We start from the raw sequence: 26,813 nt of genomic DNA, 5'->3' as shown, positions 1-26,813 counted from the left end.
GGCTGCCATTGAAACGGGGAGGGGGGGCTGGTATTTGGGAGGGGAAACTTTTGTACAGGAGAGATTGTAAAGTGGGAGTATTGGTCAAACCGCCTACTGCACATGCTGAAGATTAGTGCTTGGTGTCGGTCAAGGCCAACCGTCCGCATACCTTCCTGATGATGCTCCTTGAAGATGGGATTCGCATGACACCTAAGGGATTTGCAGATTGGACATTGGGATGAGGGTTGCCAGGGGGAGGGGGTTGGTCACATATTGATATGTTTGATTTCGTGCACTTATGCCTCAGATCTTGCTTTGCTTAGCTACTATCTTTTAATAACCAGTAAAAGTACTCTTAATTCTGAAAAATGGAGTTTAGTGGTTTCTTTCTTGGTTACTGAGGGAGGTCGGCTTGACATTAAGCAAGATCTCACTTTTGCACTCATTCTGGAGCTACAACTTCCGAGGGGAGTGTAAATAAAACCAAAACCTTCAAAGGAATGTCTTACCCAGGCAGCAACCAAGAGGATGACATGGGGGCAGCTGCATCCTCATGTCTCTTGGAGATGGAGAAGATGGCAGATCTAAATTTGGAGGAACGATCGTTCACCCAGGTGGTCGTTGGGAGTGGGACAGAAGTATGACCCTGAGGAAATTCCAGCGGGAGTTACCACAAGGCGACATTGTCGGCCAGCAGTTGCTTGGCAGGACGCCGACAAGGAGAACCTTATGATGTCCCAGGCTATGAAACTCTTTCAAGAGGCTTGGGAGAGGCGACGGTTACACAAGAGCGGTCCTGAAAGTGAAGTTGATCTCCCAGACCCAGAGAAGAGAACTGCAGAAGCCCTGTTCCTCCCAAGGGGGGCCCTGGGGGCAGACAGTGGAGCACATCAGGATGGGGAAGCCCTGAGAGCCCTTCCAAGAGGAGGAGACCCCCCCGCAGACACCAGATGGCAAATGTTCCTCCGCTTGGCGTGAAATTTGGAGGTGACCCAAAGGAATTAGGATTTTTCCTGGTCCAAGTCTGTAATTTCATGCAACAGTTTGGAGAGGATCTCCCCACAGAAGAAGGCAAGGTAAGAGTGGTTACCATGGCGCTGGAGAACAAGGCAGCGGCATGGATGGTTGCCCTGCACAACGATGGCTCCCCCCTACTGAGAGACTATAATAGGTTTATGGCCACCCTGAGGAAACGCTTTGATGACCCACTCACGGAGCTGAAGGCCAGAACCAGAATGAAAACCGTTACCCTGGGAAGAGTCCAGTGGCTGATTACATACAAGAGTTTCGTGAATTGTCCGTTTATGAGGGAATGGTCGGAAGAGGCTTTAATGGACAGCTTCATGGATGGTTTAAACAAAGATATATACCAAAACTGTGTAAACAGGGGAGCCCCCCATAACTTGCAACGCTGGTACTAATTGGCAGCAGACATGGAGATCGATCTAGCCAGAGACAAGTACCGCGAAGACAGTAAGAAAGAGAAAGCCATCCCCCCAACCCCCCCAAAGGAACTCCAAAAGGAGGGAAAAGTTGGTCTACAAGCAAGCCCAGGTCTAACACCTGCTTACGTTGTGGAAAGGAGGGGCACCAGGCAGCAAATTGCCGCTCTAATATTGGCCCAAAGCCCTCTGCCGGGGGAGAGAGGAAGCCAGACAAGCAACCCGGGAAGAGAAGGGACACCGCCATGAAAGGGGTGGAACCTGTTGTACAATTCCCTCCCATCCCAAGATAAGAAGAAACGTCCTCCTCATCAGGGGAAAGTGAAACCGAATCCAATGACGACCATCTGGTAAGTTCCCGATCAGGCCCCTTGATCATCCCAGTAGAACCTAAAGTGCCCTCTACTGGTGCCCAAGCATTAATGCTGGCCCTTTTAGACTCAGGATGCACACATTGCATTGTTAGCCCGGAAGTGGTGGAAAAAATGGGCTTGAAACTGAGAACTTTGGAAGTCCCCATTGCTTTTTGCCAGCTTGATGGGTCTATAGCTGGGGGGGGGGCTGCCCATTTTGTGACTGAACCTATAGACATGTGGATGGGAGATCACCAGGAAACATTAAGTTTCATTGTGATCCTGGGGATGGACCGACCTCTCATACTGGGTTTACTCTGGTTGAGTAAATGGAACCCACACATCAACTGGAAGAAAGGGTGGCTGCGCATCCAATCTGCTAAACCCCCTGAAGGAGATGGGAGAGTTTCCAATATTACCAATGCTGAACCTAGCTAGTGGCCTCGCTGCAGGAAAAAATTGAGGGGGAGGAGAGAATCCCAAAGGAATATTGGGACCTGAAGGGCATTTTCAGTGAAAAATTCTTTGATAAATTACCCCCTCACTGTGCAACAGATTGTAGTATTGAAATCCTCCCAGGAGTAAAACTTCCAAAACCCCAGATTTACTCGATGACCCCACGCGAGATGGAGGAATTACAGAAGTTTATTGACAAGAATTTGAAAAGGGGATTTATTGAACTGCTAGGCCACGTGTGGGCGCCCCTTTGTTGTTCAGAGAAAAGAAAGATGGCTCCTTTCATCTCTGTAAATTACAAGAACCTCAATTCGATGTGCGTGGAAAATGTATACCCCCTTCCTCTGATGAAGGATATGTTGTCCCAATTGGGTAAAGGGAAGAGCTTCACGAAATTGGACCTAAGAGAGGCCTAGTACGGAGTCAGAATCAAACAGAGTGATGAATGGAAAACTGCTTTCAATTGCCCACTGGGGTGTTTTCAATTCAGAGTACTCCCATTTGGTCTACAGGGGGTGCCAGCTGTCTTCATGCAATTAATAAATGAAGTTTTACATGAACACCTGTACAAGGGCGTGATGGTCTACCTTGACGACATCCTTATCTACACGGAAACATGGGATGAACACGTGACTTTAGTACAGTGCTTCTCAATTATTTTCTGTCATGCCCCCCCTAGGAAGAAGAAAACATTTCCCGCCCCCCCCCCGCGCGACTGTAAATAGTATCATTTGTCTATAAAATTGTTATAAGTACACCTCTGCATAAGAGGTGGTCCACCGGTCTTTCCTCGTCTCCCACCGTAGTCACATGCTTTCTTTCCTCTTTCCCTCTTACTTGTCTATCCTTCCTTCCACCCTCCCTTCCTCCTTCCCTTCCTTCCTGCCTCCCTTCCAGTTCCCTCCTTCCTCTTTCCCCCTGTCTGCCTGCCTTCTTTCCCTCCTGCTTATCTATGCTTTCTTCCTTCCTTGCAACTCCCTCCCTTCTGCCTGCCTGCCTTCTTTCCTCTTTCCCTATCCTCCTATCCTTCCTTTCTCCCTCCCTCCTTCCCTGTCTCCCTTCCAGTTCCATTCTTCCCTCCTTCCTTCTGCCTCCTTCCTGCCTGCTTGCCTTCTTTCCTCTTTCCCTCCGGCGTGTATGCTTTTCTTTCCTTCCTTCCACCTCCCTTCTGCCCTCCTGCTTTCTTTCCTCTTTCCCTCTTACTTGTCTATCCTTACTCCCTCCTCCCCTTCTTCCCTCCCTCCCTGCCAGCAGCTCCTCCAGCATCCCAGCTGGAAGCAGCAGCACAACAGTCACCATTACCAGGGGCGAAGGGGTGGCAGTGGCAAGATCGGGCGACCGCCACCCCTTTGTCCCTTCCCCAACAGCCGCTGTTGCGCTTCCACTTCCAGACAGAATGCTGGCGGTGGAGCTGCTGGCAGGGAGGAGAGCTACGCGGTGGCGAAGACGGGCGGTCCCATGCTTCCCTCCCTCCCACCCCCGCCCGAGCAGGCTTCTTGCACAGCTCCAGCCCGCGGCTCCAATGAAAATCCACAGTCCGAAGTGCTGCCACTTCCAGGCGGGATATATTATGCCTCGCCCACGCCTTCGCCGCCGTTGCACCCAGATGGAAAGGGAGCCTTCGCGTCCCCCTTTACGGAGCCTCGCACCCCCCCAGGGGGGCGCGCCCCACTATTTGAGAACCACTGCTTTAGTACGATCAGTACTCAAGAAACTCCGGGCTGCAGAACTTTATGCCAAATTCTTTGAATATGAATTTTATCAAGAGAAAATTGATTATTTGGGCTACCGCATCTCCCACAATGGCATCAAGATGGACCCAGCAAAAGTCCAGGCAGTGACTGAATGGGCAGCTCCTCACAACTTGCAAACAATTACAAAGTTTTCTGGGATTTGCACATTTTTATCATCAATTTATCCCCTCGTTTGCCAGCATTGCTCTGCCCATTACAAATCTCCTAAAGTCAAAAGGGGAGGCCAAACCTAGACTGGGTAAGCCTTTGAATTGGACTATGGAGTGTCAAGCTGCTTTCGAGAAATTAAAGCGACTTTTCGCAGCTGAATCCGTTTTGAAACACCCAGATATGGAGGCACTATTTATCATTCAAGCTGATGCCAGTGATGTAGCGGTAGGGGCAGTATTACTTCAAACGAACGCTGATGGAAAATTGCAGCCATGAGCTTATACCTCTCGTAAACTGACAGAGACGGAGAGGCGATGGGCTATATGGGAAAAGGAAGCTTTTGTTTGTTTGTTTTGTTTTGTTTGTTTGTTTTTATTGGATTTATATGCTGCCCTTCTCCCAAAGGACTCAGGGCGGCGTACAACATTAAAAAACACACATCCCGAAAAGTTAAAAAGAAATTAAATATATATCCAAAAAAAACAAATCGAATTTGTAGAACAATACATTTAAAAAATGTGTTAAAATTAACAGGTCAGGCCGGCTTGCTGGAAAAGCCAACTTTTTAGGGCGCGTCGGAAGGACCGGAGGTCAGGGATTATGCGAAGCTCCAGGGGCAGCTCATTCCAGAGGGAGGGCACTCCCACAGAGAAGGCTCTCCCCCTGGGGGTCACCAGCCGACACTGTCTGGCCGACGGCACCCTGAGAAGGTCAACTCTGTGGGATCGTACTGGACGGTGGGAGGCTACTGGTGGCAGTAGGTGGTGTCGCAGGTACCCTGGGCCTAAGTCATGGGGCGCTTTAAAGGTCATAATTAATACCTTGAATCGCACTTGGAAAACAACCGGCAACCAGTGCAGGCCGCCTAAACGGGGTGTAACATGGGAGCACCTAGGTATCCCCATGACAACCCACACGGCCGCATTCTGGACCAGCTGAAGCCTCCGGGTGCTCTTCAAGGGCAGCCACATGTAGAGAGCATTGCAGTAGTCCAGGCGAGAAAGGACGAGGGCATGAGTGACTATGCACAGAGCATCCTGATCCAGGAAGGGGCGCAACTGACGTACCAGGTGAACCTGGTAAAAGGCCCCTCTGGTCACGGCCGTCAGGTGTTCTTCTAAACTAAGCCCCATATCCAGGAGGACTCCCAGATTGCGAGCCTTCTCTGAGGGGGCTAAAATTTCTCCCCCAATAATTGGGTGCCACTGAATGGGGAGGTGCCACTTGGTACGGACATCTGCCTGCCATGGTTTGAGGCAAAGTAGACGCCTGGCCGTGACCGAAGAGGCCATGGCTTTAGAAGCGAATCTAGCAACATTAAGGGAAGAATCAGCTGCAAATTCAACCGCTGCCCTGATCTTGTTGAGATCCTTATGTGATCTAGTGTCAGTAGGAGCAATGTGCTCCTGAAGCTGTTCCATCCAAACCAAGGCTGCCCTGGAGAAAAAGGAAGTGGCCATAGAGGCCCTAACAGCCCAGGCCCCAGCCTGCTAGTTTTTGACTAAGGTTTGATCTGACCGTTTCTCCTCAGGCTTGAGAACCTCCTCAGGGGCTCCAGAGACCACAGTAGGTGAAGACAGCGCTGCAATGGTGCGTCCACTGGGGGAGTCTCAAAGAACTTGGTGAGATCTGGTGCAATGTTGTAGAGATGTTTGTCAAGGTTGGTCGGCCTGGAGACTCCCATTGCTAATGGATGATGTTCAGGAATATCTTGGGAACAGGGATCACCTCTTTTTCCACCATGGGTTTGGTGAATGGGGTACCGGGACCCTCAGTTGAAGCCATTTCTGCCAGTTTATCCTGTGAAGTAGAAGCTGAAGCAGAAGATGGTAAGTTAGCAGCTTTAATGGCCTTAAGAAGGGACTTGAAATGATCAGTTTTGAATAATCCGGTAAAGGCAGGGGTATGTGGGGTGACCACCTCATCATCAGACAGGTCTGAGTCCCGCAGGTTATCTTGCTCCCCACCAATTGAGTCCTGAGAAGTACAGGCACAGGGATCAGGTTGCTGAGCCGCAGCAGAAGATTTATGCTTATGGCCATGTGATGGAGCAGGTTGGGGTTGCTGTTGTAGGCCAGCAGCCATGACCTATTTAATGGTTTCAGCAATGATGGTTGCCATATCAATAGGAGAGATATACATGGTGTGTGGGGGCCCAGAGCCATGTGTAACCGGGAGAGAAGCCTGTTCAAAGGTGCGTTCCCTATTGAGAGGGACATCAAAGAAATTGCCTCTGTTGTCAGGTTCCATCGAAGACAAGGACTCCAAAGAAGACAATTCCCCTTCTGAATAGGCCGGGGGTGTGTGTCAGGGCCCATGGGAGGTAAGACAGGGGGAGCTGGGGACGCCACTTGGTGATCCTCAGAGGGAGGGAGGGAGGGCTAGGCAGTTAGAATATGTTGTTGTTTTTGGGCCCTCTGAAATTCTTTCTCAAGGGCCTTCTGCCTGCGCTCTTCTGCCCTGGTAGTCGCTTTAGAGACCTTGAGGTTTACTCCTGAGGAAGGGGCCTCTTTGACTTGCCTCTTCCTGCTACTCTTTGCCTCTGATGGCCTTGCCTCCTCTAATCCTGCATTCGTATCCATAGCTGGATCAGCCATTTCCCCAAACATAAATGAACACCCCAATAAGATAGGCAAAGGTCTCACCCGTTTGCTGGCCAGGCGCTCCTGATCCAGTCCACCTGGGGTGATCCCGTGTTGTTGGGCACTCCAAACAGCTGCTGTAGAGTTCGCACCTTTTTTAAAATGTCCAAAATGGCCGACTTTTTTTTCTCTGAGGCTTTTTCTACCCGCAAAATGTAACCGCTGCACGGGAAATGCCTGGCCGTGCGTCCCTCGGAGTGCACAGAATCAAAGAGCGCTGCGGGGAAACAGCCATGGAGCCATAGCTCGTGAACTGGCTGATCTAATTGCAAGGCAGGCTTCCTGAGCAAACTCATGGCCGCAGGCAATCAAACGGCTGAGGAGAGGCAGCCAGAGATCAGTTTCAAATTTCCCTCCAATTTGTAGAATAAAAGATTATTTAAAGAACCAATTTAAAGGAACAATTTTTTTTGAAAAATTCACCAATTAAAGATATAATTAAATAATTTGTAGGAGAAATCAATTCTCACAGCCAGTCCAGGTTGGACTGAGTCTGAAACTGGGGAGGAGCCACAAGGGCCTGATGACATCATAAGTGTAGACTCAGTCCGATTGGTTAATGCAGTGGTGGGCAACCTTTTTTTTTCAACTGAGCCAAATCTCGCCAAAACCACAATTGAAATTTATTTTGAGAGCCGCATTTTTAAAACCGAAAATACATAGGATGGTACACTGTTTTTAGTTTCAATAAGTTTTTATTGAGAATATTCTGCATGCAAGTATCCACATAGGTCGGGAGGATACAAATAACACAACTAATAAAACAAAAACTTTAGAACGATATTATTTATCGATAACGTTAAATTCCGTAAAATTTGCCTTACAATGTAGAGAAAATTACATCCTGACAATGACTGACAAAGTCACAACCACTAATGTGAACATTGGCCTTGCATTTCCTTGGATAGTTTGAGTAAGTCAGGTTTGTATGTTGTTGTTTATAATTTCATCTCTCTCTCCCACTTTCTTTTTTTCTTTTTCTTTCTCTCTCTCTCTCTGGCTCTTTGTCTCTCTCTCCCTCCCTCCCTCTCTCTCTCCCTCTGTCATTTTCTCTGGGTGTCTGTCTGTCTCTCTGTATCTCTGTCTCTCTCTCCTCCTTCCCCCATCTCTGTCACTCTGTGTGTGTGTGTGTGTCTGTCTGTCTCTCACTCGCTCTGTGTGTGTGTGTGTGTCTCTGTCTCTCCCTGTCTCTCTCCCCTCCCTTCCTCTCTCTCTCTGTCACTCTGTGTATGTGGATGTGTCTGTCTCTCACTCATTCACTTAATCACTCACTGTGTGTGTGTCTCTCTCTGTCTGTCTATCTTTCTCTCCCTCCCTCCCCCTCTCTCTCTCTCTCTCTCTGTGTGTGTGTGTGTGTCTGTCAGTCACACACACACACACACACACACACTGTGGTCACCTTGTTGAGTGTTCCAATCACATTTGAAACACTCAACAACTGGCCTGCATTTATGGTATTTTGCAGCATAAAATACCATAAATGCAGGCCAGTTGTTGAGTGTTTCAAATGTGATGGAACACTCAACAAGGTGACCACAGTGTGTGTGTGTGTGAGTGAGACAGACAGACAGACAGAGAGAGGAACAGAGAGAGGGAGTGAGAGAGGGAATCAGAGAGAGACTGACAGAGCTGTACGCGCGCGCCTGTTTTCCACGGCGTGGAGCAGCGGCGAGATTCTGCGCGGCAAGCGATGATTCCAGGGGCCATCAGTGGGGGGGCAGGGTCTCCCCTCGCATTCCTCATCTTCCCGGATGGCCCCTGGAATCATCGCTCGCCACGCAGAATCTCGCCGCTGCTCCACGCCGTGGAAAACAGGCACGTGCGCACAGCTCGGAAAATTACAGCCTGGAGTCTCCCAGGCTGTAATTTTCTGTGCGCACGCGCCTGTTTTCCACGGCGTGGAGCAGCGGCGAGATTCTGCGTGGCGAGCGATGATTCCAGGGGCCATCCGGGAAGATGAGGAACGTGAGGGGAGACCCTGCCCCCCCACTGATGGCCCCCAGAATCATCGCTCGCCGCGCAGAATCTCGCCGCTGCTCCACGCCGTGGAAAACAGGCGCGCGCGTACAGCTCGGCAAATTACAGCCTGGGAGACTTGTCACTCGGCTTTTGCAGAAGCTTCCCTCCGAAGCCCAAGAGGAGGGAGGGGAGCGGGTGCCCGGCACACTGAAGAGCCGCATTAAAATGTGTAAAGAGCCGCATTTGGCTCGCGAGCCGCGGCTTGCCGACCACTGGGTTAATGGATGGAGCATACCCAGTCTGGCTGCTGTCTCTACAATAACAGAAAAATTAGAGAAACAAGATGCAGAGACCATATGTTCTGCAGCGATAGGAAGCTTGCGTAATGTTGCATTTACCACTGAATATCTGCAGAAGAATTTAATCGCTTTCTGCTCCGATGGTGCCAACGTTATGCTTGGAAGAAAATCTGGAGTCAGCATCAGAATAGCTCAAGACTTCCCAAACATCGTAATTTGGCAATGCTTGAACCACCACCTCCAACTTGTGCTGGATGATACAATAAGAGATATAAAGCAACTCAACCACTTCAAGATCTTCCTTGATAAAATACACACCACCTTTCACAAATCCTGCAAGAGCCAGAATGGCCTTTTCCAAACATCTGAACAACTGGGCATTGAAATTGTGACGATTGGCAGAGTTTTGGGACCAAGATGGGCTGCCTGTAGTTTAAGGGCAACCATGGCTGTGTGGCGTGCTTATCCAGCGCTACATCAGTTTTTTCTGGGCAATGAAAGATTCCCAGGCATGGCTTCCTGTCTTGAAAATCTAATTTTTTTGAAAGATTTGGCCCTCATGATCGATATTCTAAATGAGATTTCTCTTCTCTCAAATGCCCTGCAGGGGAAAGACACAGATATCATCAAGGCTGAAAAGTTAGTATTGCAAACAATCAAAGTTTTTGAAGTGCTTAGACAGAGAAAGGGCACTTATGAAACAAACCTTGAAGCAATGCTACAAACACAAGCCTTCAAAAACATCAATTTAGCTCCAAATCAACGATTTGTTGCCCCTCCTCATGACAAAATTCTGTCAAGCACCATCACCAATTTGAAGAAAAGGCTGATGGATTGCGACCATCTAAAAACAAGTAGCCAGTTGCCAGATGCAAACAAGTTACACTTTATCACATATTTGGAGCCAGATTACTGGAACATTGAAGATGTAGTCATTCCATGGGCTGAGGCAGAGGCAGCATTGTTTGGATTTGGCAAAAATTTTAATTACAAAATTAATTTGAACGACTACAGAGATTTTTTTGGAAAATGTGCTCAAAAATCCAAACAAGTACAAAATTCCTGACGGTATCAGAAAAGCTAGAGATATTGTCAGGACAATTGCTGTTAGTTCAGCAGAGGCGGAAAGGGGATTCTCAAAAATGAACCTCATATGTTCAGAGCAAAGAACCTGCCTAATTGTTCCAAACATAAGTAATCTGATGGTGATAAGTGTTCTTGTCATGCCTGTTGAGAGATGGGACCCAATTCCTGCAGTGAAAAAGTGGCTCAGAGCACACCTCCACACAGCTGATGATCCACGAGTAAAGACCAAGAAAGCTGCAACTGAGGAGTCTGGAAGCCTAAGAACCATATGGAAATATCAACAACCAGAAAACCAATAAAACAAGTAAGTACTTGAGTGTATCTCTTTCATTGTGTTATTCTTATGTAGGGTGTAAGTGCATGCTGTTAAAGACTTCCTTTCTATGTCTCTTCTTTGTACAGGCCATTCATTGGAGTAAGTGTGGTTTAGTGATGTAGAAGACCGGCAAGGCCAGTCATCCTTCTTCTGTAAGTAGCTGTCTTTATTGCTGGGTGTGCTGGGTTCATCCTTAATATAGTAAGTGCAAGCAATTAAAATCTTCCTTTCTGTGTCTCTCCTTTATACAGGTTATTGGAGCAAGGTGGTCAGGTGGTGTGCAGAAGACCGGCAAGGCCAGTCATCCTTCTTCTGTAAGTAGCTGTCTTTATTGCTGGGTGTGCTGGGTTCATCCTTAATATAGTAAGTGCAAGCAATTAAAGACTTCCTTGTCACGACGTTAAAAAGTTTGCTAGACATGAACTGACACTAAAGAGTTAAACTGGGAAAGATTTATTGCGCAGGTCATAAAAGTTCTTGTCTGACATTGATGTATTTGCGCATGTCTTCACACATTCCAGAGAAGGAGAGAGAGAGAGAAAGCTACTGCTGAACTTTTGTCCGGCTGCCAAGCTGGCAGACGGAACCTTTTCTTATCAAAATGTAACAATTAGTTAGCTTCTGTTTTATTTACTTTTATTATTTTCGTATTAAAGTTTGTTTATTAATTAGAATATGCTTCTCAAGACTTTTATTCTTTTCTTCACATCTTAATGCATATGCTGTTGGGAATCAGCCCGATCCATAGACCTCATTTTTCTTCAGGGTGATTTTTCCCCTGACAATTTATGGCAGCAGAGACGGTTAATGCTAACAGAGTTAATTGATGGAAGCTGAGATGGCTATAATTTACGGCTGCTTTTCCTTCGAGCTATCTTAAGATAACCGACTAAGGCTAATTAGCCATGTCGAAGAAAAAGAAAAAGAAGAAGAAAAATGGGTCCACTTCTTCCGACACGGAGGCTCCCTCAGACACAGAGAAGCAAGATCTTTCAAAATTACTTCAAGAGCAACAAATTTCTCCAAGTGCCGAGCCAGCTGTGGGGTAAGGAGCTACAGAAGGAGAGATCTACGAAACGAGGTCAGTGGTTCCCCCTTCTAAAATACCTCCAGAAGATTATGATTTATTGGGGGCCAAGCCAAAACTTCCCACTTTGCCAGAGCCATATCACTCCCAGACTCTTGGAGATTATGAAACACTTGATGAATGGCAAAAGTCTCAGTGGCAACTGCCGGCAGAGAAAAAATACTCCCATGCAGAAAGCGAAGTTTATGAATCCTTCCCAGGCACTGGGGAAGAAATGCAAAGCTATCGTGATCAGTTAGAACTGTTCGAAAAATATGCTAGGGAAGCGAGAGAATATTTTGAGGAAATGAAAAGAAGTAGGAGGGGCTCCCCCACTCCCAAAATGTCTGAGGACGCCATCTTGTCTTCCTCAAAACAACAGCCTAAGACACACCCCACAGAGTTCTTAGGTGAATCAGAACAAAGAGATATGTACACGTCACCGAGGTCACGTGATCCCTTTTGTTCTACTGAACTTCCGGCTACGTATAGAAAGATGAGGCAGCAAAAAAGTGAAGCTGCACTGCCATCTGCTGGCGGAGAAAAATTATTAGAGCAAAAGATGAAGCAGCTTCGTCAGAGCTTTAGAGATTTATCTATGAGTTCTCTAGAAGCCAAAGCTTTGCCTCCAAAGGTTAAGTCTTCAATGCCCCCTGGTGGTGCTGAATCCTCCCTAGATGGAAAAAGGCAAAGCCAAAGGCGAATGCAAGGAAGTCAATTTGATGTTGCCACGCAAAGGCCAATGGTGCAATCGCAGCACCCCCTGGTTCAACAACCAGCTTTGCAACCTGCTCAACAAATTGTTCCAATGCATATTCCTCAGCAGGTATTCACAGTCACTCCCTTGACTGGTGAGTCCAAATTAAAGGAGTCAGGAGAGAATTATAAAGCCTGGGTCAGTGAAATTGTGCTCTTGCTTCGAAGAGAAGGCACATACTGCATGATTTTTAATCCTCCCCCTCCACCATGGACACCTGCAATGAGAGACCTGGAAAACAGAGCAATCACGACTTTGCTCATGTCAATGGAAATTGAGATCCAGGGTATCTTTCCACCTGATGCAACTGCCCAACAAATTTGGGCTATTTTGGAAGATTGCTACAGGCCCGTTTCAATTGAATCTTCATGTTTGCTCATGTCTGAGTTCCATAGTTCGAAGTTGAAACCTGGTGAACGAATTGGTGGACATTTGACCAAACTGAAAAGAATGAGAAGTGAATTGAGACAAAATGGCCATGTAATCGATGATATCCAAATGATTAGCATCATCATTAACTCATTGAATTATGAATGGAAAGATGCTGTTGCAAAGATTAACTACGTGCCTATTGCTCAACGCACAGTTAACCACATTTGCAGACTTTTAGTGGAAGAGGAAGCTATCAAGTTAGCTACACCACATCTGCCACGACCCCCAGCATCAAAGGCTCCAGCTAGACGTCCCTTCCGAGGAAGAGGCTACGCTCCAAGGATGCCAAAATGCTACACCTGCAACCGTGTGGGACATGACACCCGGGATTGTCCCCAACGAGTTCCAGCTCCCGTCACGTACCAGCCCAGAGGAACAGACTCCAGAGGCAGAGGTAGAGGCGGAAGACAAGGTCGTCGTGGTCCAAGGCGTGATCCACAAGCTCCACTTGCAACACTGGCCATAACCAACATTCCGCAACCTGATCCAAAGTTCGACAGACGTCTTTTGTGGACTTTAGATAGTGGAGCAGCTGTGCACGTTATCCACAGAAGGGAACTTTTCACAGAGATGGGCGAACCAGAGCCCAAGTATCGAGAACTGTATTCCTTCACCAACCACACTTGCAAGGTCATGGGAAAAGGAACTGTTTACATTGAAGAGCTCGATACATACATCCCTGATGTTTATTACATACCTTCAGCAACCAGTAATTTGCTTAGTCAAAGTCACTTGTCTAGAGATTTAAAGTTCCAGGTTCACCACCTCAAAAAAGCAAGTTACTTAGTTAAAGATGGAGATATTGTTGCTGAAACTATGCTGATTGGTGGTGTTTATTACTTAAAGCCAAAGCCTAAAGGGCAAGCACAGGCAAGTATGCAAACTCCAAAAAGGCACAACACGGGCCCAGAGAGAATTGGTTCAGAGAGAGAAACCGTTACTGTGCCAAAGGCTCCTAAAGCCAACAAACAGAGAAAACAGAAACAGGTTGCTCAGAGCAAGCCTGAGGTTCCTCATGAAACTGTTAATGTTGAGAATTCACTAACTGGTAAACCTTTGCATTCCAGGTGTATTCACAAATGGCACAGAAGATTGGGACATGCCAGTTTCCGTGTTCTTAGAAAGATGCCGGAGTTCGCAAAAGGTTTGGATCTAAAGGGGTGTAAGGTGTTTTTGGATTGTGCGGTTTGCAAAAAGGCTAAATCCAAGGCAGCTGCGGTTCCAAAACACGCTACACGCCGGTCAACACGCATTTTTGATTTGGTACACACTGACATAGTGGGTCCTTTCCCACCAACAATTGGTGGCAGAAAGTACTTTCTAACAATAGTAGATAATCATTCTAGATATGGATTTGTATATCCTATGAGAGAAAAATCTGAGACCTTTCAGATCTTTAAAAACTTTGCAGCTTTTGTTTCTACACAATACCAAGTTCACATCGCCAGAATCCAGAGTGACCGTGGTGCAGAATTCATGTCTCAACGTTTCCAGGACTGGATGCGTAAGAATGGAATTCTTCATCAGACATCTGCTCCATATACACCGGCTCATAACGGAGTCGTAGAAAGAAGACAAGGGGTTCTACAAACCATGATGCGTTGTCTTCTAGAAGATGCCGATCTCAGTAACATATACTGGGGTGAAGCAATCAAATATGCAAAGTACATTGTCAACCGTACTTGGAGCAGTGTAATCAATCAAACTCCTTTCTACATACTGTATGGCTACAAGCCTGATCTCAAGAACCTCCACATTTTTGGTTCGTATGCTATGGTGAACACTCCCTTAAGTCAAAGAAGAAAGGGGGGTATAGTAGCAAAAAGACTGAGATTTATGGGTATTGATGATAACTCAAAATGGTGCAAATTCATTGATACTAAACATGTGATTGTCATTTCACAATCTGCTAATTTTGAGGAAGATATTGACTGGTCCAGGATTCATTCCAATGATCCTGAAGTTTATTTTCCTAGAGATGGTGTTCCAGATGCCACGCAGCCTGATGACAATTCGCAGGCACATATTCCTTCTACCAGTTCTTCACAACCTGATATTCCGTCTTCGCAAGCCGCGGATGCTGATGCTAGTGACGAACGTGAGGACGAGGATGAAGATGAAGAAGAAGACTGGTCTGTTGCTCCTAGACGTTCCAAGAGGGTCACAAAAGGAATCCCTCCACAACGTTATTCATGGCAACTGACAAAAACACCATTACGTTTGATTTGCAACGTTACTCTTCCTCCTGAGACATTCACACAAATCAAACAGCTTCCTGATTCAGAGCAAGACAAATGGTATGATGCAATGCAGGATGAAATGGACAGTTTAAAGAAACTTAATGTATTCACACCTGCAAAACCTCCAGCAAACAAGAAAGTCATTGGCACTCGATGGGTCTACAGAATCAAGAAGAAACCGAATGGTGAGTCTTTATACAAAGCCAGACTGGTAGCTCAGGGTTTCGCTCAACGTTATCCTGAGGACTACACAAACACTTACTCACCAACAGTCAGAACTGAAAGCGTGAAAATTGCTTTAACCACTGCAACTATTCTTGGTTTAGAAGTTTTCCAATTTGATGTGGACACAGCTTATCTACATGCAGACCTAGATGAAGAGATCTACGTGAGAAGCCCTCCAGGATTCCGAAAGCAAGAAGGGGACACCTGGTTCCTGAACAAAAGTCTTTATGGTCTGAAACAGTCAGGTTTAATGTGGTATTTATGTCTTACTGACAAACTAAATTCAATGGGCTTTATTAAGTCCGAAACTGATGAATGCGTGTTTACAAAAAGATCTAACAATGCATATGAGATAATTCTTGTTTATGTTGATGATATTGTTTATATTGGTCCAAATAAGAAAATGAGTGAGATTTTTGCTAAAAGTTTGCAGAGATACTTCACACTGAAATCTTTAGGACACATTAGCACTTATTTAGGTGTTCAAATTGAAAAGACACAGAAGGGGTTTAGTCTTTCACAAGAGGAGAAAATTGACCACATTCTGCATCATTGCAACATGAAAGATGCTAGCACAACAAAGACACCCATGCAAACAGATTTTCACAACTTAACACATGAACCAAGTCCTGAGTTCGAGGACCAAACACTTTATCGTTCAGTCATTGGTTCACTATTATACATTAGTAGTAGTTGGACCAGACCTGACATTACACTTAGTGTTAATCTTTTATCACGACACGTAGGTAAGGCAACACAATTTCATTGGTCATGCATTAAGAAGTTGTTGAAATACCTGAAACACACTAAACACATGAAGTTATTGCTAGAACCAACACACACTGATCATCCACAGTTAATTTGTTTTGCTGATTCTGACTGGGCAAGTGATAAGAAGTCACGCAAAAGCACTTCTGGTTACATGATGTTCCTGAATGGATGTCCTGTTTATTGGCAAGTAAGAAAACAGAGTTTTGTTTCATGTTCATCTACTGAAGCTGAATATGCTTGTGTTTCAGATGCTTGTAATTCTCTAACGTGGTTTGATGCTTTGATCACAGATATCTGGACACGTCCGATTCGACCAATCACCGTGATGGAAGATAATGTATCTGTGGTTTATATTTCTGAGTCACATTTCACAGGTTCTAGGTCCAGACACATTGACATTCGTTATCAAAACACAAAGCAGTTAGTTAAGCAAGGTTTTGTTAAATTGCAATATGTTTCTACACATGATCAGATTGCTGATATGCTGAACAAGCCACTTCCTGTAAATCAACACGAGTATCTGCGAAAGAAGATGTGCCTTAATTGATGATTTGATGACGTCAGCCCAGACTAGCAAAAGAAGGGGTGTCACGACGTTAAAAAGTTTGCTAGATATGAACTGACACTAAAGAGTTAAACTGGGAAAGATTTATTGTGCAGGTCATAAAAGTTCTTGTCTGACATTGATGTATTTGCGCATGTCTTCACACATTCCAGAGAAGGAGAGAGAGAGAGAGAAAGCTACTGCTGAACTTTTGTCCGGCTGCCAAGCTGCAGACGGAACCTTTTCTTATCAAAATGTAACAATTAGTTAGCTTCTGTTTTATTTACTTTTATTATTTTCGTATTAAAGTTTGTTTATTAATTAGAATATGCTTCTCAAGACTTTTATTCTTTTCTTCACATCTTAATGCATATGCTGTTGGGAATCAGCCCGATCCATAGACCTCATTTTTCTTCAGGATGATTTTTCCCCTGACATTCCTTTCTGTGTCTTTCCTTTGTGCAGGTTATTGGAGCAAGGTGGTGAGGTGGTGGTGCAGAAGATGCAGAAAAGGACAGTAATCTTCCTTTTCTATTATTTTGTGTGCTTGTTTCATCCTAATGCAGTGCATGCAATTAAAGTCTTCCTTTCTGTATCTCTTCTTTGTGCAGGTTATTGGAGCAAGGTGGTGAGGTGGTGGTGCAGAAGACGCAGAAAAGGACAGTAATCTTCCTTTTCTATTATTTTGTGTGCTTGTTTCATCCTAATGCAGTGTATGCAATTAAAGTCTTCCTTTCTGTGTCTCTTATTTGTGCAGGTTATTGGAGCAAGGTGGTGAGGTAGTGGTGCAGAAGACCGGCAGGGCAGTAATCTCCCTCTGTAAGTAGCTGTCTTTATTGTTTTGTGTGCTGGTTTCATCCTAATGCAGTGCATGCAATGGAAGAGTTCATTTCTGGGTCTCTTCTTTGTGCAGACCATTCATTGGAGTCAGTGATACTGAAGACTGGCAAGGACAGTCATCTTCCTTCTATAAGTAGCTCTTTTATTGTTTTGTGTACTTATTTTAATCTTATTGTAGTTCATCCATTGGGGCAAAGAATTCAGTGACATCGTCTTGGCCACTCCCACCTGGTCACATGACTGCCAAGCCACTCCCACCTGGTCACATGGCTGGCAAGCCACTCCCACCTGGTCACATGGCCAGCAAGCCACTCCCACAAAGCAGGCCACACCTACAGAAGAGGTTCCAAAAAATTTTGAAACCCACCACTGCTCTAAATAGATATAAATTTTGTACTGCAAAAGCCATAGTGATTTGGGAATATTTATTAGAAATATTATGTTTATAAATTATCATTCCATCCAATAAATGTGTGAGGCAATATTACATTTAAAACAACAGAAACATATCTGATAAAATAGATATATCAAAAACTGTCAAATAAAAAGCAGGAATAGAAATCTTTCTGAAACTCAAAAACATAAGACATGTTTTAATCCACTAAATGTTCAGAAGAAAAATGCAATTACCTGTCTACAAAATTTAATGAAGAACTTAATTCCAAATTGCACATGCTTGTTTTTGTTTCTCCGTTCTCTTAACTACGGAATGAAGATCTTAAATGCAATAATAATAGTTTTTTAATATGATTGGAATTGAGTAACAACATAAAGTATGACACTATAAATGTTGCCAGACCATAGAGCTACAATCCAGCAATACCTGGGCAATTAAATATTGCCCAACTCTGATATCAAAACTCTTTTTAGCTGCCAACATTTCTAATTTTAGAATGCATGCTTGTACAAGAAGTATACAAATTAGAACATGGATTTAAGTGGATTACTTATTTGAATAGAATCAATTGCTTAAAATAATTTTATAGCATTTTAAATTAATAAGATTTTGATTTAAAAAAACCAACCTTATCCAAATATTTGTTTATAAATATGTGTGTATCATTCTTGAAAGCTCAATTATCCTGAACCAAATATCTCCCCAGCTGAAAGTTGTCATCAATCCTTTCTTAAATACAGTCATTCTGGCTGAACATATCTATTTCTATTGCGGAGGATTGGGTTTTTCCCTTACAATAATCCTCAGGTTTTAGCAAATCTGAGCTCTGAACACTACCATACATTGCCCAGGAGGATCATTATTTTGTGTGCAGATCTCAGTGTTAATCCTTAGCATTTCCAGTTAAAAGAATAAGATAGCAAGTTAGGTGCTGTTTTATACTTTGGTGATAGTTCTTGTTTTATTCAGATAAGCTCCAACTGAACTATTTGAAAGGTTTCCACTTTAAACCTAACTTGGGAGAAGTCTGATAACCATAGTGATCCATAGTTCTTCATACCCATCATATCTATGAGGTAAGCTAGCTCAGGAAACAGACCCCTCAGCTTTGACCTTATAGATATAGTCCAGTAACAGAATGTGGAAAGCCTGTGTGTATTCCCTTCCTTTCCCCTAAATCCCATAGTTAGAATGGAGCCAATTCCAATTTCTTTTTTCTACTTTCCTGCTTTTCCCAGCTTAAAGCATGATTTCGTTTTTGTCACTACAAAGTTTCTCCAAAACTATCTCTGCCAGTGTCTGCACTACCAAGCAGATTATACATGCTTTTTCTAGAACAAAGCTAAAAGGGGCATCATAGTTCTAGTCCAAACCTGGGGATAATGTTAGAATTTGAAAGTCAAAATTTGAAGTTTGATTGACATGGGCTTTTATAGTATGATAAAGTTATTTTTGTAGATTTAATTAATTATATGAGAAATGCCATATTAGGAATATACACTGATACTGACATCCCCTAAACTCCGCTGAATATGTTACCTAACCTGATAATGAAATGTTCGGAAACCAACCCACCAGCTCAGAGAATGAACCTTTACCCTCATCCTACATCTGAGCGACAAATATTTGCCACTATAGCAAATATAATAGAATTTTGAAAGCCTTCCAAAGCAGTTCTCCATCTTAGTTTATATGCAGCAACATAAAGGTGGAGTTACTTTCTTCATATATGTTTCCCCCTTTTCTTCAACTAAGGATTTTTTTTATAACAGTCCAATTCTCTCGTGTAAAGGTCTTGCTCCTTCTTCCGTATACCCGGAGTCTGAGACAGCTCATCACAATAACAGGCCTACCTTCTTCCTTCTCCTGTGCCACATTTAGAGGTATTACATGGCTAATGCTAGTCAAACATAAAATGCAATATTTGGACAAAGTTCCACAAGGAAATATATTGTAATTTCAAAGTATCAAATGTCTAATCTTTACAGCTCTGAAGAGATATGAGACTGAAGAAATCTTAGGGGAGAAAAAAATTGTGACCAAATTAGACTTCCATTTGCCAATGAAAGCTTCTCAAATTACCTTAGATTGCTCTTGTAATCACTAAAAAACTTCAGTGGCCTATCTCATTAATTGTTCACTAATGCTAATAGTCTAGCAACCAATACATTAACATTGTTAAATATTTTGGCTGCATTCCTACTATAAAATTGAATCCAATTATTATGTGCTATGTAAAGACAAACTGCACTGTAACAGATGAGAAATGCATTAAAAAAAGAGTAAGCACAGTACATGACGCAGGTAATAGCACAAGTAATAAAAAGTGGTTGAAATGAAAATGTATATTTCTACTGTGCATACATTTGACTTTCTGCTTAAGGCAAATACAGCAAACAACAAAAATAAGCAAGCATTCTAAATTTGTATTATTTCCATGGCTGCACATTCTTTTTACTTATTCCACAATTGTGCCTGATGTTATTCTTGAAATAGAGAGCTATTGTAAATTTCACTTTGTAGATACTTTGAATGTAAACATTGCTCCAAATTTCAGCTTTTTAAATATTATTTTTTTTGAATAACTTCCTATGGCAATAGATATATCTTTCTTTTAGCTTCCACTGTTGTTCCACAAACTGACAATGTCTATCTAATAGCTTTTGAAATCCTAGTATTGCCAATAGTTTTCGCAACAAAACTCTTCAAATTTCTTAATTAACCTGTGAAATAAATAGCATATTCACTATATTCTTGCTTTCTGGAACACTTAATTTCTTATACTTTAGATCACAAAAACACATCAGAGACACCAACATCCAAAAGTAATGAGAGTGATAGGCCCTATTAAATTATGGGGGGAAATATGTATGTATGTATGTATGTATGTATGTATGTATGTATGTGTGTGTGTATGTATGTGTGTGTGTGTGTATATATATATATGTTTTCGTAGATTTTCACGGGTGTAGGTATGCTGGTTTTGTTGTATTCGGGTCTTTTCCCGTGTAAGGTTGAGATTGTCTTTGCAACGTTTTGGCAGGATCTCACCTGCCATCCTCAAGCTGTGGGCTATATGTGTGTGTGTGTGTGTGTGTGTGTGTGTGTGTGTGTGTGTGTGTACGTCTTTGGTTTTATATTTGTGTTGTAATTAGTGGCTTAGTGGTTAAGACTCCTGCCTAAGATATATACAGCCCGGGTTCTAATCCCAGTAAGGGTATGGCTAGCTGATGAGAGCTAATTAGCTCGAAATAGATCTATCCTAGTCTCCCTTTATTTATTTATCAGTACAATTACAACACAAATATAAAAAGGCAACAGTAAAAATAAAAATATGGTTTTCTGCCTGCATGGTCTTTGTGATAAGCCGAAGGACAGGAAGAGGGAGTAGTGACCTTCCTCCCATATTTAGTCATACCAGGGGTTGTAACATATATATATATATATATATATATATATATATATATATATATATATATATATATATATAATTTGTGTTATATATATATATATTTATTCATAGATTTTCACGGGTGTAGGTATGCTGGTTTTGTTGTATTCGGGTCTTTTCCTGTGTAAGATTGAGATTGTCTTTGCAACGTTTCGGCAGGATCTCACCTGCCATCTTCAAGCTTGTGCTTAAAATGGGAACGGAGCTGCCGTCTTTCTATAAATCTTGGTGGGAGGGGATGGGGTGCTGGCTTTGTTTCAGTAATAAAAACCAATCACTCCACTTACTGAAACAATGCCAGCACCCCATCCCCTCCCACCAAGATTTACAGAAAGACGGCAGCTCCGTTCCCATTTTAAGCCCAAGCTTGAAGATGGCAGGTGAGATCCTGCCGAAACATTGCAAAGACAATCTCAATCTTACACGGGAAAAGACCCGAATACAACAAAACCAGCATATATATATATTATAGCTATCATCTTATAATTCCTAGTTAAATTCTATGACTTCCTCAAAGAAGAACATAAATAAGTGCAAACTAAAGATTTAGGTTAGAATCCTATCATTCCAAAAGAAAATATGTAATCCAGAGGTGGCAAATCAGAGTTTATTTGGAAGAAAGTTGTTTTAAGAATGATATTACCAGGCATATAAAGTGATAAGCTATGCCATCCAATTTCAACAGTACCATCTCAGTGGGAGATGTTCTAGGAAACAGATAAAAATAAAACCCAAGCATACAGTATGCAACATTTGAGGCATGGATTTCCCATATGTGCATTATACCAAAGAAAGACATTTTATTGCCATCAAGTTCTTATGAATTACTTGTCATTGCCATACAAGTTACATAGTGGAGGTTGAAGTCAGAAGTATCTTGAAGACAACAAGCTTATCTACCTCTTTTCTATTTTAAAAGCCAATGTATTTCTGAATATAGGAGATATATACATTTAAGTATGGATATAATATACAGTAATAATAAGAAAAATGTATATAAGGATGGATTTCCAAATTTTCTCTCATCCAAATACAATTCTCTCATCCAAGCACACTCTCAGTATTAAATATTGCTTGAAAAGAAGAGGCAAACTTCAGGAAATTAAATTTCGGTTGGGGAGAGGATCCTGCATTCCTCATGCAGCCATATTTTATGATTAAAATGTATTTTGATGACCTTCATATATTCGTCATGTTATATATTGGTCATATAGTTTGGTCATGCTAGATTGGCTCTCACAGGCTGGGAAAACACAAAAGACCTATACAAAAAGGCAATCAGATTGTTAGCTCTGGATTGCCTCAATGGAAGCAATCTTTTTTGGATATGTCAGACACAGGAGAGTGGATTAATGAACTTGCCAGAAATAATTGTGAAAACAGTAAAGACAATGTCCTCTTCCCCTCACAGAAATTGCTCTCATGAGAATTATATGCAGATGTACACACCTCTCTTTAAGTTGTTCAATATCAAATAGGATTTCATCTCTCTGTATCCGCGCTCTAGCACTAAGGCTCTCACTCTGTAGGTTTTCCAGATAATCTTCAACTTCTGTTGGGGAAAAGATTGCAAAGAAAAAAATAATTAGACTTTATTCAGAAAGGTAAACAATATACTGAAAATTATTAAACTCAGGACAAATAAACATAACTCAACTCATATAAAATAAATTAAAGGTAAATGGCCATTCGTAGACAAAGACAATAAAAATATATAACAAAGCTAAATCTATTAATAAATAAAAGAAAGCAAGTTAGAAAACCAGAAGTAAACAAATATTATGTGTGTGTAAATAGAGGAAGAAATCTGATTTGTTGTTATAATTTATAATGGCCACAAAAATTCAATATTTCTTGAAATATTTTATCAATCACATTAAAAAAAACGCTTCTGAAGGGAGGAAAAGGTAGAAACTTATTTTTTTACTCATTTTATTTCCTGGATATGAGATTGCTATCTGAGCCATTTCATCACATATGATTATATATTTTTCTACAATATATAACTGTTTTGCACCTCCAAATGTCCATATACATGGCTTATTCCTTGGTACATCTAGATTATTTAGACTGATAAAAATACCAAAGGTACATAATTAATTCTAATTACTGTGTTATATTAGATCAACAGTAGGATGCAATGTCATAAAAATGCCAATCATTCCTGCAAATTTCTCCAATGCACAACTTTTCTCTCATATAATAATAATAATAATAATAATAATAATAATAATAATAATAATAATAATAATTATTATTATTATTATTATTATTATTATTATTATTATTATTATTATTATTATTATTATTATTATTATTATTTATTAAATTTCTAGACCGCCCCCTCTCCCCGGGGGGACTCTAATATTTCCACAGACATCAGCCATTTTCATAGGAAATGAGATAGGATGACTGAACAAAAAAAATCAGAGTAGACTAGGAAGAGTGGTACATAAACAGTAAAAAAATTGAATTACTTTATTTTTACTGCACAAATGTGATCTTATAAAATATCCAGAAAAGGCAATACAAGCGAACAAGTTCAGATGTCAACATTTCCCAGGGAAGGATAAAAACAAAGAAAGACAAAAGAAGCCTTGTCCAACCTAGATTGGTATGTCTTTTTAAATACATTTTTAAGATGTTGGAATGGGGAAGGAAGGGTTAGAAAAACTTGTAAACAGAATAAATTAGCTATTATATAATTACAAATAGAATGTTCTATTTAAATATAAAGTTGGAAAGACACAGAACTTCACATTTAAAAATCCAATGAAAAAGGTCTTTTGGACTGCCAGTTTAAAAACTGCATTTCAGATTAGCCCTACTTTATTGTTAGCCAGAGGACATTAGATCTAAAAGCTGATGTACTAAAAATACTTTTAAGTATGTTTACTAAATAAATTTCTTCAGTACTGAATAAACACAGCTTGTCCCCTCAAACCTGCCAAGATTAGGAAGTAGTTTTCCATGCAGCCTCAAGCCTTAGCAATTATTGTTTTATAAATTAATTTCTTGTTATTATTTTGATGATGTTGTAAAGTAACACACTCTTACTTACATATGAACATCTCTATATGTAGATGACGCACTTGACAATCCAACTTCTATATTTCTGATCTATGTTTCCTAAACAATATGATTACTTTTGATGACATATAAGACAGACATGGTAGTTGATACTGCAGCCTGTTTTTCTGGCTTATATTAATAGAATGTGCCTTCACTATTGGAAGGCCTAGAGAGTTTCTGGGTTGTAAAAAATGCAGCAAGTTTGATAATAGGAGAGCATGACATGCAATTAATCTCCATTCATAGCCTGCTCTACTTGTCAGAAAAAGAAGACTCCTTCTTTAGAAGGAGATCTGAAGACTTCAATTAAAAAGAGTCAGCTAACAAGAAAATAATCTAAGCTAAAGGAAAGGTGGCAGGTGCCGAAAATGAGCTGTTTACGAGAAATGTCAGCTCAAAACAATAAAGCACTGAACATTAAAAAGAAGCAAAATGAAATGAGTTGACAGTATCACATCCTCCATTTTAAAAAGGAAAAGAATACCACATGTTCAGATGGGAAAGATAATTCAGTAAAAAAAAAAGTGTTTCTAAACCAGAGCCCAAAATATTGAAACTTATATTTGAGCTAAACATCTTTTTTAAAGCTGTTTTTAGCTTCTTGTTTCAACTTTGAGACATATGAATTAATAAGAATATCCACAAGCCTCTGCAGCTTTCATCTCACTAATTCACACATATGTTGATCAAGTAGTTGTGATCGAGTTATAAAAGCAACTCCCTAAAATATTTTCTGACTAAATCCTTTGCAACACTAGATAAGCCAACTGAAAACTTTGGTAACACTATAGTGGAAATAGCAATCCAAAACTTATTTAGCAGACGAAACATTCCTGCCACAGAAAATACTGAGAAAATACTTAATGGGAAGAAACTTAATTATGCAAATTAAAAAAAAATAAAAAACAACTTAAATAGGTAGACAAATGAGATGAAGGGGGCAAAAGTTAAATCAATACTATGGAGCTAAGTGTAAGCATCAGAAGAAACTAAGTGACATTGCTATTAATTTTTAGAAACTGGCTACACATATACAGAGATATTTTTAACTTCAAATGTTCTGCAAATGTATGCTAGCATTGCAAACAGACTATAGGATAACGTTCTAGTTCAAATTTATGGTCTAACTCTTATCTGAATATAACTTAAAAGGGGAGTGGGTAGAAATATAAGTTTATAAATTAAAGGCATTGAAGGTTCTATTTCTTTCAACATGTATCTTTGTAAGTTGTTTGGTTAGCATTCAGAAGACCAAATACCAAAATGAACTAAATATTACACCTTCTCTAAGGCCTTGTGTAACAAATCCTTTCTTTATAAATTATTAAAATATACCATCATCTGCAACATTTTGATATTAGAAAATTATAAATGGACTAAGAATCCAGATAAATTGAAACATTGAAACTTTTACAATAAGATTTTTGGAATGAATTAGAAAAAATTAATAGCTTTTCTTAGGAAATAGATTCTATTTGGGTTTTAAGCAAAGATAAGCAATTTCATGATTTCAGAATGGAATACTAGAGCGGACTAAAGTCAGTACTTTATATATTTTCTTTCCCTTTATTATATTTTTATTTTTCTCTATTTTTTCTTTTTTCTTGCCTTTTTCCTTCTTTTCTATTCTTTTTTCTTTCTTTAAGTTTAGTTTATACTACATTTCACTATTATAATTAAAATTCTTAAATGGATGGGTGATAATACACATAGCAATAGTTGAGGTCTATTGATGAAATTGTTTATTTGTGTGAAGCATATTTTATAAAATTAGACTTGTCTTGTTTGATGAGCAGCTAGATCAAACTCAATTTCATTGATGGGCGGATGTGGCTGACTGGGTGGGGCCAGCTTGACGCCACTCCCCTCTTTGTATTGGGTAGATCGGGCTGAAGCCACATTGGCCCGTTGTTTCCTCTTTGTATTATCACGTTGGCTGGTCCCTTACATTTTCCAGAACAGCCCCAGGGGCCAGATCCAACCACATTGCAGTCCAGATTCGGCCCGCGGGCCTTGTTTTTGACACCCCAGAGCTAGATAGTCAAGGTCACCAACCTTCTGATCAAACCCATCCCTCACTTCTTTCTTCTTTCTTTCTTTCTTTCTTTCTTTCTTTCTTTCTTTCTTTCTTTCTTTTTTATTTATTTTTCTGATGCTGCAAAGGGCTTGGCTTAGAGAAATTCTGCAGGATAGAAAAGTTTGTCACCTACTTCTTACAAGTTCATAGTTTGTACAACCCTAAATGAGGCTTTGCTCAAAAAGATCAAAAAAACAGAAATGAATAAGCATTAAGCAATTTTACACCATTTTAAACAACTGCACCTTGCAAAAAACGTAACATCCAGCATATCCTACTATATATTGTTTATTTTACAGAGATACTTCTAATACTCATCTTTTTTTCATTACTTATAAATTGGCTTACTATACAGGGCACTTTTATGTCACCATATCACTTTCTAATTATATTTCTAACACATTATGTTACTGTTTTATGCAGCAGTGTGCAAAAGTTGTGAAGAAATGATTGTTAGAAGTAATAAGACTTAGGTAGCTTATATCTGCCCTGTTGTCCTTAA

General features: G+C 41.4%; 1 protein-coding gene across 1 annotated transcript in view; it reads right to left on the bottom strand.

Moving 5' to 3' along the window:
* Nucleotides 1–26,813, bottom strand: part of SKAP1 (src kinase associated phosphoprotein 1) — a 489,348-nt gene that overhangs the window by 436,725 nt on the left and 25,810 nt on the right. Inside the window, exon 3 of the mRNA XM_081971397.1 lies at nt 22,612–22,714. Coding sequence (XP_081827523.1) covers nt 22,612–22,714 — 103 coding nt within the window. The remainder of the gene's footprint in view (nt 1–22,611; nt 22,715–26,813) is intronic.

Source organism: Natrix helvetica (genome assembly GCF_964273705.1).
Source record: "Natrix helvetica genome assembly, chromosome: Z".
Taxonomy (NCBI): domain Eukaryota; kingdom Metazoa; phylum Chordata; class Lepidosauria; order Squamata; family Natricidae; genus Natrix; species Natrix helvetica.
Note: the sequence above shows the minus strand (reverse complement) of the source record. Positions and strands in the feature narration are given on the sequence as shown.